This window comes from Hippoglossus stenolepis, chromosome 12, assembly GCF_022539355.2.
Source record: "Hippoglossus stenolepis isolate QCI-W04-F060 chromosome 12, HSTE1.2, whole genome shotgun sequence".
NCBI classification, from domain to species: Eukaryota; Metazoa; Chordata; class Actinopteri; order Pleuronectiformes; family Pleuronectidae; genus Hippoglossus; species Hippoglossus stenolepis.
This window is the reverse complement of record NC_061494.1, coordinates 19,742,555-19,754,955: the sequence shown is the minus strand read 5'-3', so window position 1 is coordinate 19,754,955 and position 12,401 is coordinate 19,742,555. Positions and strand designations below refer to the sequence as shown.

General features: G+C 42.2%; 1 protein-coding gene across 35 annotated transcripts in view; it reads left to right on the top strand.

Moving 5' to 3' along the window:
- The window catches only part of camk2g2 (calcium/calmodulin-dependent protein kinase (CaM kinase) II gamma 2), a 53,686-nt gene extending 41,879 nt beyond the window's left edge, over positions 1–11,807 (top strand). For 7 of the 35 annotated variants that reach the window (XM_047342203.1, XM_047342209.1, XM_047342213.1 and 4 more), the window contains 6 exons: positions 2,403–2,457; positions 5,099–5,206; positions 6,257–6,332; positions 6,480–6,574; positions 7,133–7,384; positions 8,315–11,807. In XM_047342203.1, coding sequence (XP_047198159.1) covers positions 2,403–2,457; positions 5,099–5,206; positions 6,257–6,332; positions 6,480–6,574; positions 7,133–7,365 — 567 coding nt within the window. In that variant the 3' untranslated portion in view covers positions 7,366–7,384; positions 8,315–11,807. The other 28 variants (XM_047342201.1, XM_047342207.1, XM_035173544.2 and 25 more) reach the window with 8 other exon arrangements.
- Positions 11,808–12,401: the final 594 nt, after the last annotated feature.

The window sequence follows — 12,401 nt, the reverse complement described above, 5'->3', positions numbered from 1 at the left end:
TCACCTGAGCTCCGGCGCTTTGCTTTTGAGGTCAGACGGGGTTATTGCGATTTCTTGGAAAGCAGAGCTCGAAAAATTCAAACCCTGAACGTCTTACGACATCAAAAGACGAGCTCGGGTTATTTTTACGATATTGCTCTTCGATATGTGGACTGTAAACGATGAGGAGTTCTGGGTAAAAACAGGAGCTGGCGCGGACGTGTAATAGAGACATGAGGATTGTTTGAGGATGCAGCCCCTGTTATTGTACATGTTGTGGAATGGAGCCATGTATGAAACATACAGTAGCTTGAACAAAGCTTTCTCCAAACATGCAGCATGAAACACACAGAGAAACTTTACTTTTCACCATTAAGTAAATCACTAGATGCTTATAATTAAGGCTTAAAATACCCAAAACATGTTTAAATACTTTTGAATTCCCCACAATCCAACATGTAATCAAGGGGGGCTGCATGTTCTCAGGTTCCTGGGTGTTGGTTTCGGTGTTGGTCGGGATCAGGAGTGTGACTTAACCACTGTGACTGTGATGACTCAGAGATGTTGAATTGCTTATTGCTGAATGTTTGTGTGGAAGAGTCAAGACTGAGGATGAGGAGCGGCTTCACAATCACTAATGCAGCAGATACAGATGGTTGATATCAACCATAAAACGATAAATGAGTCAGAAATTTGAACTTGGTTGTTGATTCACTCACTCACAGGACCCTCCTCCTCCTCAGTCGTGACCCTGGCAGGTGAATATTTGTGAATATCTGCAATATTTGTGTTGCAGTACAGCTTCTGTACTGCAGCTCCTCTGCGAGCACACGTGTCTGTGTCTGTCTTCACGGAATACGTTGATATTCCCTGGCATCTTCTCTGGTGAATCCCCGTCCACCCTTTTCCCCGTTTTCATCCATTCCATCCCTGCATGGTAAAGTGTCTCCTACCTCCCCCCAGGAAGCCCAGACAACTGTGGTACACAACCCAGCTGACGGCACCAAGGTAAGCCGCTCCTCCTGCCACCACTAGCCACCAGCCACCATTACTAACACGTGGAGGATTTTCTCTGAATATTACTTCATACATCGCTGTCCCAAAAAAAACAAGACAAATATTTCTCCTCCTGACTGGAATCCTCTGAACTCCTCACGAGCACCAGCGTGTGTTTACAATTATGGAGCCACTGTAGACTTTCAATGTTTATTTGTAATGGATTGCATTACATTGAAAAACACCATTAGCTTCATAACTTATATATGAATAATGACTACTGCTTTACTACTAACATTCATTGGTGAAAAAACTGAAATTCAAACGACCAAAAATCTTGTAATTAAATTTTAAAATTAAATGATTAATCCACCACTTCAAGATAATAAAAATAAGGAAAATAATTAGCAATTATGTTTATTATTGCATAATTTGAAGGCAAATTTAATCTGTTCAAATATGTTTTTACCACATGACCTTTGAGCTAGTTTCAAAGTTATTGGTTAAAAGATTATATTTTTTTGACCTAATGCGCTAATTAATAACTTCAAAGCAAACGTTTGGTTTGATCGATCAATCATTAATCTGCTGAGCTGAATCAAACCGATCCTGATCCTCATTTCATCACTAAAACAATGTAGAACCTAAATAACGATTTAAACTGTCACTTTTTTACCCTCAAGATTAAAAAGCTCTGTAATGTAATAATTTCTCCTAATGTTAGCAAAGGTGTGATTGATTGGATAAAAACTGTATTTTTCACCTTATTTCGTGAAGTTTAATTATCTATTTAACTCCTGTAACTACAGAATGCTAAGTGTGAATCGATTTGAATTGATCAGTCAAAGTGGATCTTTACTCTGGTGTTTCCTTTTCACACGGATCTAAAAGAGAAAATCCTGCACAGCCTCTAACAGCAGCTCTAACACTCACCTCAGGTTTGTTCTAAACCTGGAACCAGCTCTAACCTCTTTATTTGCTCTGTGTAGATGACTAAATGTTGACACTGTTACAAACCTTTCTTGACTCTTTTCTCACTAATTCTTAACAACACTGACTTGCTGCAGTTACACACAGACACACACACACACACACACACACACACACACACACTTGTGTTAAATCTAGTGACAGCTGTTCAGTTTGCTCACACACTCTCTGGCGTGCGTGGCTCTCCGTGCTTCCCCTCGCTGCTGTCCTGGCTGGTTTGTGCTCCTGGGAGGGAGTCGTCCACCCGTCCATCTGTCCGTCAGGTTGTCTCTGTGTCCATGTGGGCAGAGTGTCCAAACCGTCCCCCGATTCCCGTCTCACTGACTCATTAAAAGAATGATTTGTCTCGCTGTCTCTCCTTGTCTCTCGTCTTTCTCTCTTCCCACCCACTCCTCTGTCCTCCCTCTGTTGTGTCTGGACCTCTCTCTCTCTGACAGGGCTCCACAGAGAGCTGTAATAACGCAGAAGAGGAGGACATGAAAGGTAGGAAAGGTACTTGTCCAACTTTCACCTTCTCTGCATGGTTCACTTTTCATCCACAGAGCAGACGGAGACACGTCATGACAAACTCCTGGTGTATTCCTTCACTTTATATTAGAGGTAATGCATGTTTGCTGGGGAGAGGTTTCAGTGGTGCGATGTAACAAAGTACATTTACTCTGTGACTGTACTTGAGTAAATATTTCATATATCTGTACTTTTCTTAAATAGATTCATTTTCAGGTACTTTTTACTTTTACTCCACAATATATATCTGTAATTTCTTCTCCACTACAGTTTAACAAAGCCTTGTGCTACATGTTCACAACATTCGTATTATTTTTAAAAGTAATCACTAACACGACGGGAATTGGTCCATTGATCCAATTAGAGTGAGCAGGTAACATTAGACTCCGCCTCCTGCAGCAGCAGAAAACCTGAAATGTGTTGAGAAGAGATTAATATGACAATATTATTATTCTTGTAGTAACCAAAATGCACAGTACTAGACTTTGCAATAGGGAAAAGTACTTTTACTTTTGATAAGAGAAGATTTACCATGTTACAGCAGCCAAAAGATCATTGAAATACACACAGTAAAGTTTTACTTTTAGTATATTTTAAAGCAAGTAATTTTACTTTTAGCTGTACTTGGGTAAATCTTATGTATGTATGTGTACTTTTAGATAAAGGGTTGATAATCCAGGAAAAGCTGCAGGATCCGGCTACACAACTAAAATACAACCCACACAAAACCCACTGATTTTGACTTTGAGGGAACTTTTCCCAGCTTATAAAAAGTTTAAAGTTTTTCTTCTACCTTTTAAGTAAAAATGTTTGAGAGCTTCCTCCACCACTGCTGTCGCCTACGTCCAGTAAGTTAAGCCGTTCAGATGAGAGATGCATCACAGGAAAGATCAATGTAAACCCTGTGCACGTATATATGGAAAAATACAGAGTTGTCCACTGTAAAAACTAACATGGTGGACAGTGTAGTTTTATTCAGCAGTTTATTCAAGAGTTTGGTGTGACATCCTCATTAACACCTCTGACGCTCACTGTTCTCGACCGTGTGTCGGCACCTTTGCCTCTTTCTTGATTGGCGGTGTGTGTGAGTGTGTGAGTGTGTGCACGCACGCCGGCATTAATGCCGCTCTCCACCTAAGCCTTTAATTAGCCGTCTTCCGCTCGGAGGATGACGCCTGAATGTTTTCAGGTGGATGAAGTAGGACAGGGCTACCCGCAGCTTTCCAGAAAAGAGTTAATCTAGCTACTTGAGCAGCTTTGCCGTGGGTTTACCGGCACTCAATCTCAGAGTGACATGCAATCGAGAGGCCGCTCTCTCCTCCGTCTCCCTCTGAGGCTGAATACATTTAGTTCAAGTTGATTTAGAAGGAAAGTTCTATGAATTTGAAGTTTGTCTACTCAGACACTACGAGGACGCAGCAGCTCTCTGAGATGAAGCACCGGGTCGACACGTTGGTAGTTACAGAGGAACGTGACCAGAATGACACTCAGTACCTGCAGCTGTGTCCCTGCAGCCACAGGCTCTCTGCAGCCTGTTGCACCAGCACAACCAGATATCTGAGTGTTCTCAAATTCACTTCTGATCAATATTTTAAACGTGGAAACAATGTGATGAAGTAGGCTGTGGAGGAGAATCGTCAGTTCTCCTCTTTGTGGAGCGGTAGACTTCAGTTCATTGTTTAGCTGTCAGCCACACAACTCACTCTCGTGGTGTTGTTTTGGTCACAGCAGGCAAATGGCTTCAACAAAGAAACCCACTGAACACCACCCACTCGGCACCAAATGGCTGACATACAAAGTTAGTAACTCACGAGCCAGATTACGTCTTTCAGGAGTTGGTGGAAAACAGAACTTTATGAATATTATGGAACTTATATTTATGATGTGGCCAGAAACATGACTTCAAAAGAATGATGATGTTTCTCTGTAACTTCCAAATGTGGAAACTGGAAGAATCCTTGGATCGTGTCGCTTTTGCGGAAACTAACAAACGCCACTGAAAACATAACCTTCATGGCAAAGGTGTAATAAGAAACTGTTCACTTATATGTTATTAAAATATGACATGTCAGTGTTTTGTTTGCAATTAGTAGTTAACATAGTTATTACAGGTTAAAGTCATATTTAAATTCTGTGCTGAAACCACCTGGTATGATGCAACTTATGTGAACATCACTTTTAAACTAAACTTCATTCAAACTTATACAAATCTGATGCGTCTGATCTCTGTGGTCTTCATGTTTGTGCTGCTCACAGTCTCCACCTCACTGAGCTCTACACCAGTGTCATTTATTCTGTGTTTCGTTTATAAGGAAAATAATTAGTCGGAGCATTTGGTCAAGGAATTAGATCGAAGAGAATCGAGAGAGAATTCACGATTTATTTTAATCATTTGTTTTGGGGCGTTTTTACGAAGCAAATATTTCAACTAGTGATGATTTGCTGTTTTTCTTTTTAATCCACCAACTGCTGAGTTTGATCCGACAAAACAAGCTGAATCACCTCGTGCTCTGTGAACTTTCAACAACCCATTCATCGGATATATTATGGATCTGTTGACTAATGAGTTTCTGGACTGATCATCTCACGCTCTCTGTTTGTGTGTTTGTCTTATGATGGGGGGCAGTGGCTGCTGTCTGTCTTTCCACTAGTACAGACAGTGCAGTGTTAAGCCAGTGCAGCACTGTTGAGGAGCAGACCCCGACCCTGTCTCCTCGCTGCCCACCACCCACCTGTAAGTTAGCAGCAGTTTACCCGACTCCACTCTCAGCTCTGACCTTTGTGTCCTGAACTTTTCCTCTGATACTCAGCAACAGAGCTGCAGCCACAGTTCTGACCTCTTCCCTTCCATCTCTCCGTCACTGCACGAGTTCCCCCTCTCCCGTCCTTTGCTGCCACCCACTGGCTTCCAGTCCAGACTACCGCTCCTAAATTTCTAATCCAGTTTCTTATAATTCCTGCTTCGTATATTCAGTGTCGAGTAGAAAATCATTCTCAGCTACATGCTAACTGTAATGGTATTTTACTGGGGTGACTGTACCTGCAGCTGGTGCCCTGCAGGAGGCTGTTAGCAGCCCCACAGCCCCTGCAGCTCAGAGCTCCTGTCCTGAACCCGAGTCCACTCTGTCGCCCCCTACAGGCAGCAGCGTCAAACTGAGTAAGTGCCGTGCAGGTTGTGCAGTGGTTTTGCAAAAGGCTCTTAAAGCAGCGTTCATACAGTTCTACTTTCTTTTACCACTTGTTTGCAGTTTGAGGACTTGGGGCGACAAACAGACTTATTTGTCAGACATAAACCCTGGTGTGTGTTTGCAGTGTGTGCTTTTCTGGAGTGGCACTTTAATTCTCTTGACCTTTGTGACTAAATTTGCAAATTTCTGGTGTATTTGAGTAATTAGGTAATTTTTTTTTCTGCATAGTTTGGTGGTATTTGGAAAAAAGAGACATTCACTGGGTTGTGGGTTTTTGGGGGTTGTGACTGTTGAACCAGGAGCTCAGTTGATCTTAGTTGAGTTCATATTCTGAGACATTTAGTGATTCACTGGATGTAACATGGAGAGAACAGCCTGGTGTGTTCTGCACAGACTGACTCCAAATGTCACGGTCGTTGTTGCCGGAGGCGCGGCGCCCATTTGCTGAACTTAGGTCAGAGGTTCGCAGCCTCGTCAGGCAGTGACTCAGTGAAACGGGGCGCGATACTTGCATGTTCACATTTATAAACCATCTTCGTGTTGTGGTTGTCTCCTGCCCTCCTCCCTCATCCGTCTTTCTATCTCACTGCTTCCAGCTCGCAAACAGGAGATAATAAAGATGACAGAGCAGCTGATTGAAGCCATCAACAACGGGGATTTTGAGGCTTACACGTAAGTCTGAAAATACCACTCACACAAAAGCCTCTGTGGAGATGTTGGCTTCTGAGTGCCTTGTTTTTACGATCTTGTAAAAATAAGCATTACTTCAAAATGTTCAAATCACAGAAACCTTACGTCTGTTCTTGTTTTTTCCGACAGGAGAATCTGTGACCCTGGACTCACTTCCTTTGAGCCTGAAGCTTTGGGAAACCTGGTGGAGGGAATGGACTTTCACAAGTTCTACTTCGACAATCGTACGTTCAGTTTCAGTCTGTTTTGTGGATCTTCATCAGAGGCCTAAGAGATCTGTTCACGTCTGGCATTACTACGGCCTGAATGTGTCTCTGTACAGTTTCCAGATGTGACCAATAACAATGTTTGTGTGTGTGATGGATATAAAGATTCTTTATTTGTCCCCGTAGGGAAATCAGCAATAATCACAGGGCATTTTCCACACTTCATTATAACAGACTGAACCAACACTGACATTGCACCTTCAGTAGCTCTGGATTGACAGAGGTAGACATTTGATCAATGTGAGAAAGGGAAAGAGAGCGAGAGAAGTCAGGGACTGAATGAATGAATGTGCTGCTCTGCTAAGAGGAAAGATTGATATTGTGACAACAAACAAATCAACGTATGGGCTCTGAGAATCGTATAAATACACTTGATTCCTTGTGAAACAGATGTTAAGGGACATCAGCTGAGTAGACGCTCCTAAAAATCTCTCTGGTTCTCAGTTCTTCAGTCTGTCAAATGTGAAATGCTCCCTGACACCAGATAAATCCAACATCTGAACTCCGTCCCCACAGTTCTGAGTAAAAACAGCAAGCCGGTGCACACCACCATCCTCAACCCCCACGTGCATCTGATCGGAGAGGACGCCGCCTGCATCGCCTACATCCGCCTGACGCAGTACATGGACGGCCAGGGCCGGCCGCGCTCCTGCCAGTCGGAGGAAACGCGCGTGTGGCATCGCCGCGAGGCCAAATGGCTCAATGTGCACTTTCACTGCTCAGGGGCACCGGCGGCACCGCTGCAGTGAACCGACAACCCAGGCTCAGGTACAGTGATAATACATCACTGTTATGTCACTGTAATAGTCTGACGGGGGCAGTAATAGTTTTATGTTGCATGCACGGGTCACAACAGACTGTAAAAAAACACTTTGCACAGGTTATTTGGTTCTTTTGAAGGTTTTTATTGTGCAGGATTTTTCTCTTAAAAACAATATGCAGCTTGTTGCCTTAAGACAGCAAAGCTTTATTGTTTTTCTCCCCCTCCTCTCTCGGGGGGTGGGGGGGGTTAGTCCCTGCTGCAGGGCTTCTCCTGATGAGTGAGTGTCTGTATTAAAACTGAGACAACACAAATTTACTGGAGGCTCCGACAGAAAAAGATTCCCACAAACATTATCCTGCACATCCTGACTCAGACGCAGGTTCAGTTGAAATGGATCTTCTCATTTCGAGGAAGAAAAGCAATAATCATATTTTTCCAAACTGCTGCATTAATACTTTGATGTGGAGAAAATGTTGAGTTCTGCACATTAAAGGGTCAGTTCAGCCAAATTCCAAGAAACAAATGGATTCTGGTGTTTAGCCGTCGAATTAGTTTGGGTTTCTCTGAGATCTCTGCCACCAGCTCAATACAAAGTGAATGACATTGTATTTGATGGAACAGTAACAGGACGTTTGTTGGCTTCTAACCTCCTGTCATATCTTTATCTTTGTCACAGTACCTCAGGTGTATTTCAGGGTCTCCTAGTACGACAAGTAATACTTTGACTTTTAAGTTTTGTATATATTCAGATTATAAAGTTTGCAATATAAAGATAAAACCTATGTGATTTGTGCAATTTGTTCAGATCATTTTGTAATGTATGTTCTTACTCTCTTGGATTTTGATTTGTGCAGTTTACAGAGTTTATGGATGAACTGACCCCTCGGACAATGTTCACGCTCTAATAATCTAATCCTTCATTTTTCCCTCTGCAGCTTTGCCTGAACTCTAAAGCTGTTTGGAGCATTTATTCTCCGTGGCCGGATCGGCACCTGGATCGTGGCCGGGAACGAGGCTGCTTGGAAAGTTGTAAAAAAAAAAAAAACACAAAAGAGGGGAAAATATATTATCAGAAAAATAAGCCAAACCAAAAAAGAGCAAAAACAAAACAAGTATCTATATCAAAAGCTTGACTGAGTGACCGGCCAACACCAATCCAGTCCAAACCCTAGTTAGATGAGGCCGGGGCCCGGCTGACGTGGGCCCCTCCTCGCAGGTGGTGCATGCTTCTGGTGGCAACACAGGGGTGGTGCTGTCCTGGTCCTTTTCTCCCACGGCCTTTTATTCCCCCCCCTCTTTGTTCTGTCCGCTGTCTGGAAAAGTATTATCATGTTTTTAAAAAAAAGTTATTTATACACTTCACACACATAGTGAATAGGACTGAGGGGTGGTCAAGTATAAACCGTGGATTTGTTTGTGTGTTGAGGGAGCAGCCGAATGTCGACTTTGATAGAAGTGTGGTTTGTTTTGCAGTTACCGGGGGGGGGTGTGTGTGTGGTGGGGTTAATGGAAACGAGGGGATATTAAAAGGTAACACCCATTTCAAGTGTCGGGTTCGACACGAGGTTTAAAAAGGGGTTTAGTGATGTTACTGAAGGGACCTTTGTTCTTATTTTGACTTTTTGTATTGTGTCATTAAACTGTTTGATTTTTATCGTCTGACTTATGAATTTTAAAGTATTTTGTGTTGGAGAAAAAAAAAAAAGGATAATTTTTAATCAAAAACAGGGACTTTATTTAATAGAGTTGTGTATAAATAGATATTTATATCAGAGAAAGAGGGAAACGTGATTTACGTACCGGGTGCAGGGAGTGTGGGGGTGGGGGTTACAGCATTTGTGCGTTTTGTTTTTCTGCTTTGAGGTCCTGGGGTGTAAATACACACACACACAGACACACACACACTAACTAACCCTGTGCTTTCGGGTTGAGCCTCGTCCAGGCCAGTTCCTCCTGAAGTTGCAGGCTCCCCCGTCCGTCTAGGCCTCCAGTGTTTGGAGTCTACACTTGGTGGCGCCAGATCCTAAAAGCTCCTCCCGGCACAGACACACACACACACACACACACACACAGCAACACCACCGTCTTAGTTGTACGTGTTTAAATGTGTTGTTTGGTGTGAAGCATGACTCGTCTGATCTAACGGCCTGAACTGTTTCCGCACCGACACTTAGAGACTCGATGCTGTTGTGTTTGCTCGTCCGAGGGAGCGAACCTTTCTGCAACTTCAGGTTCCGCTCGTCCACCCCCCACCCGTCTGCTTCCATCATTCCCGCCTCTCGCACTCGCCACGTGTCACCCCTGTGACCTTCACCCTCCGGTTGTCCTGTGTGACGACGACGAGGACGATGTCCCCCTCATGCCTGTCTCTAGTTTGGATTGTGTTTCTTAAAGTGTGTATGTCGTCCGTCTTGGCTCGCTGTTCTTCTGTGTGAAGTACGATATTAAAAGCATGTTGAGGGCGTAAAGGGAAAGAGGGCTGCGTCGGCTCGAGGGTCCTGGGACCTTCGCTCATGGCAATCAGTGGATTCGGTCCCTTGTCAGTTTCTGTTGTAAATGTGGTAGTTGTTAGTGTTTGGATGTTGATATTTTTGATCACTTGTTTTAGCTACAACGATAAAAGAATTCGGGGGTTGAAGCGAAGGGAGGCCAAGATCAACACAACCCCTTTTTTTGTGTTGATGCTGAATCCTCGGGGCAGAAACACTTATTATCCTATTGAGACACATCATTACAAAAGCACATGAGAGCAGAGATTCTCGCTTTAAGGACAGAACACGTGTCAGTGGTTCAGTTGTTTTCCTTTCACCGTGTCGTAGAAACTTTGTGAGCGTGTGACTTTGTGCCTGCCGTCTGTCCCGTCTCCATGGTAACTCGTGCACCGGGGTTGGGCTGATGCTCACAAACCACCACGATGCTCCACTTCACCACATATCACGTCTGTGCGTGTGCACTGACGCAGTCCAGCAGGTTTTTAACGCTGTCGTGAATCGTGTGTCTGTGGCACCGTCCTGCTGTAACTGCTCTCTGAGTGTTGTGACATATCTGACATGCCATGAAAACTGTGCAACCCCCCCCCCCCTCCCCACTCACCAACACTTTTTGCATCATGACAACAAAGCGTTTTTAAAATCAGTACTGAGACGATGTGATGTTTTTTTATGGCTCTTAGTGGTTCTGTCTGTGCTGTGGGCTCTGGGCCTGTTGTCTGTTGATGCCACTGACATGATGCTTTTCTTTTCATTGTGTGTGTGTGTGTGTTGTCGCGCAGTCGTGGGAATGTTTAGATTACAGAGTAAGATGCAGTTTAACTTCACCCGTTATCTAAAACTGGCCGAATCATGAGTTTGCCAAAGTATCTGGATGGTTTTATCAAGTTTTTTGAACAATATGAAGACGTTAAAAGTATAAATATGTTATCGCAGCAAGAAAGACACAGATGTGCTTGATAATTTACCATTATTAATCTTATTAACTACATTTTTCCTGAGAAGTCAATTTCAATCTGAAGATTTGGCATCTGGTCAATTAATAAAATCTTGAAATATGGTGTAATAAAACATTTTAAACTTAAGATTGAAAAATGACCCATGTAATATGAGTGACTTGCAGGGTTTTTGTATAATATTTAATCTCTAATCATCTAATTTACAGTTTTGGACATTTCATCTGAATTTTTGTACCCTGAAAAAACCTTAATTAGGTAATTGTCTGAATAAACTCCTTGTTTCAGCTGCTGAGATTTATTGCAATGTCAAAATTATAATTATTTTCTACTTTATAGTAAATGAGACCAGATCTAAACTTTACACAGAAAAACTTTGGGCTAATGGCACCAACAAGAGAAAGTTTATTCACCGCAGCTGAAGCAGCTTCTCCTCTGTTGTCTTTCTTCATATAAACTTTACTTTCAAACATGCAAAAGTTTAAACCAACTGAGTTCAGATACTTTGGCAAATATGTAATAAATGTCAGATTAAAACCGTACGTGACTGAAGTGAGGGAAACAAAAAGATTCTTGGAAAAAGCTCAAAACAAATGTCGAAAAAGGGAAACGTGAAACCACCACGATCTTCAGCAGCCACACTATATATGCATTTTTACAAATGGAAGAAGTATGCATGTCTACTTTCTGGTCATTTTTTTCACTGTTTACTTGATAGAGAAATGAAAATCTATGTTACTTGCATCCTCGAGGTTATGAAATGGGTCCGTCTGAGGTTTTGAAATCCAGCGATGTTATCTCACATTAAAATGCATAAAGATTAGAGAAGCCTTAGCTCGTAAACCCTAATCCTCTGTCAGTACGTTTATTGCATTGTAACCTGATACTAAAGAGGCTGCATACGTCTATACTCTGAGTTTCAATTGGATGCTGGATTTTTTTGCATGACCAAACAGTTAATAAAAGTCATACGTTTAAAACTATCAAGTGTGTGTTTGTTCTTTGTTAGTTATTTATGCATAATTATGTTAGCAGCCCTTTTATATGGTATTTGAATGAGGTGGAGCTGAGTTAAGTAGATTTTGAACTCAAAGTTAAAGTGGGGTACTAAGTGTTAAATAAACTGGGGTAGAAAGTAGCATAGAATGAATATACTTAAAGTAAAAGTATCTCAGAGCTGTACTGAAGTGCAACACCTGAGTAAATGTACTCGGATACTTTCCACCACTTTTAATTTAATGGCACCACAACCTACAGCTTCCAAAATAGTTGTAAAGTTATGTTCACACCTTGAAGAGTTTCAACAAAAACTGATGAATCCATAATGAAGGTGGAATTGACTGCAGGCCTGTTTTAACTGGGTGTTCCTAATAAACTGGCAGCTGAGTGTGATTCAACACTACAACATCGCAAAGATGCAACACGGTAGGATTTCTTTCAAAGATGTTAAAATGAATAGAATACTGCACAAGTTTAATATGAAATGGAAAAGCATATTTTGTCATCAAATGTTTCATAAGGACATTTTTCTACATGTGCATGGACTATGCAAGTGTTTGCATGTTCCTTACTGACCT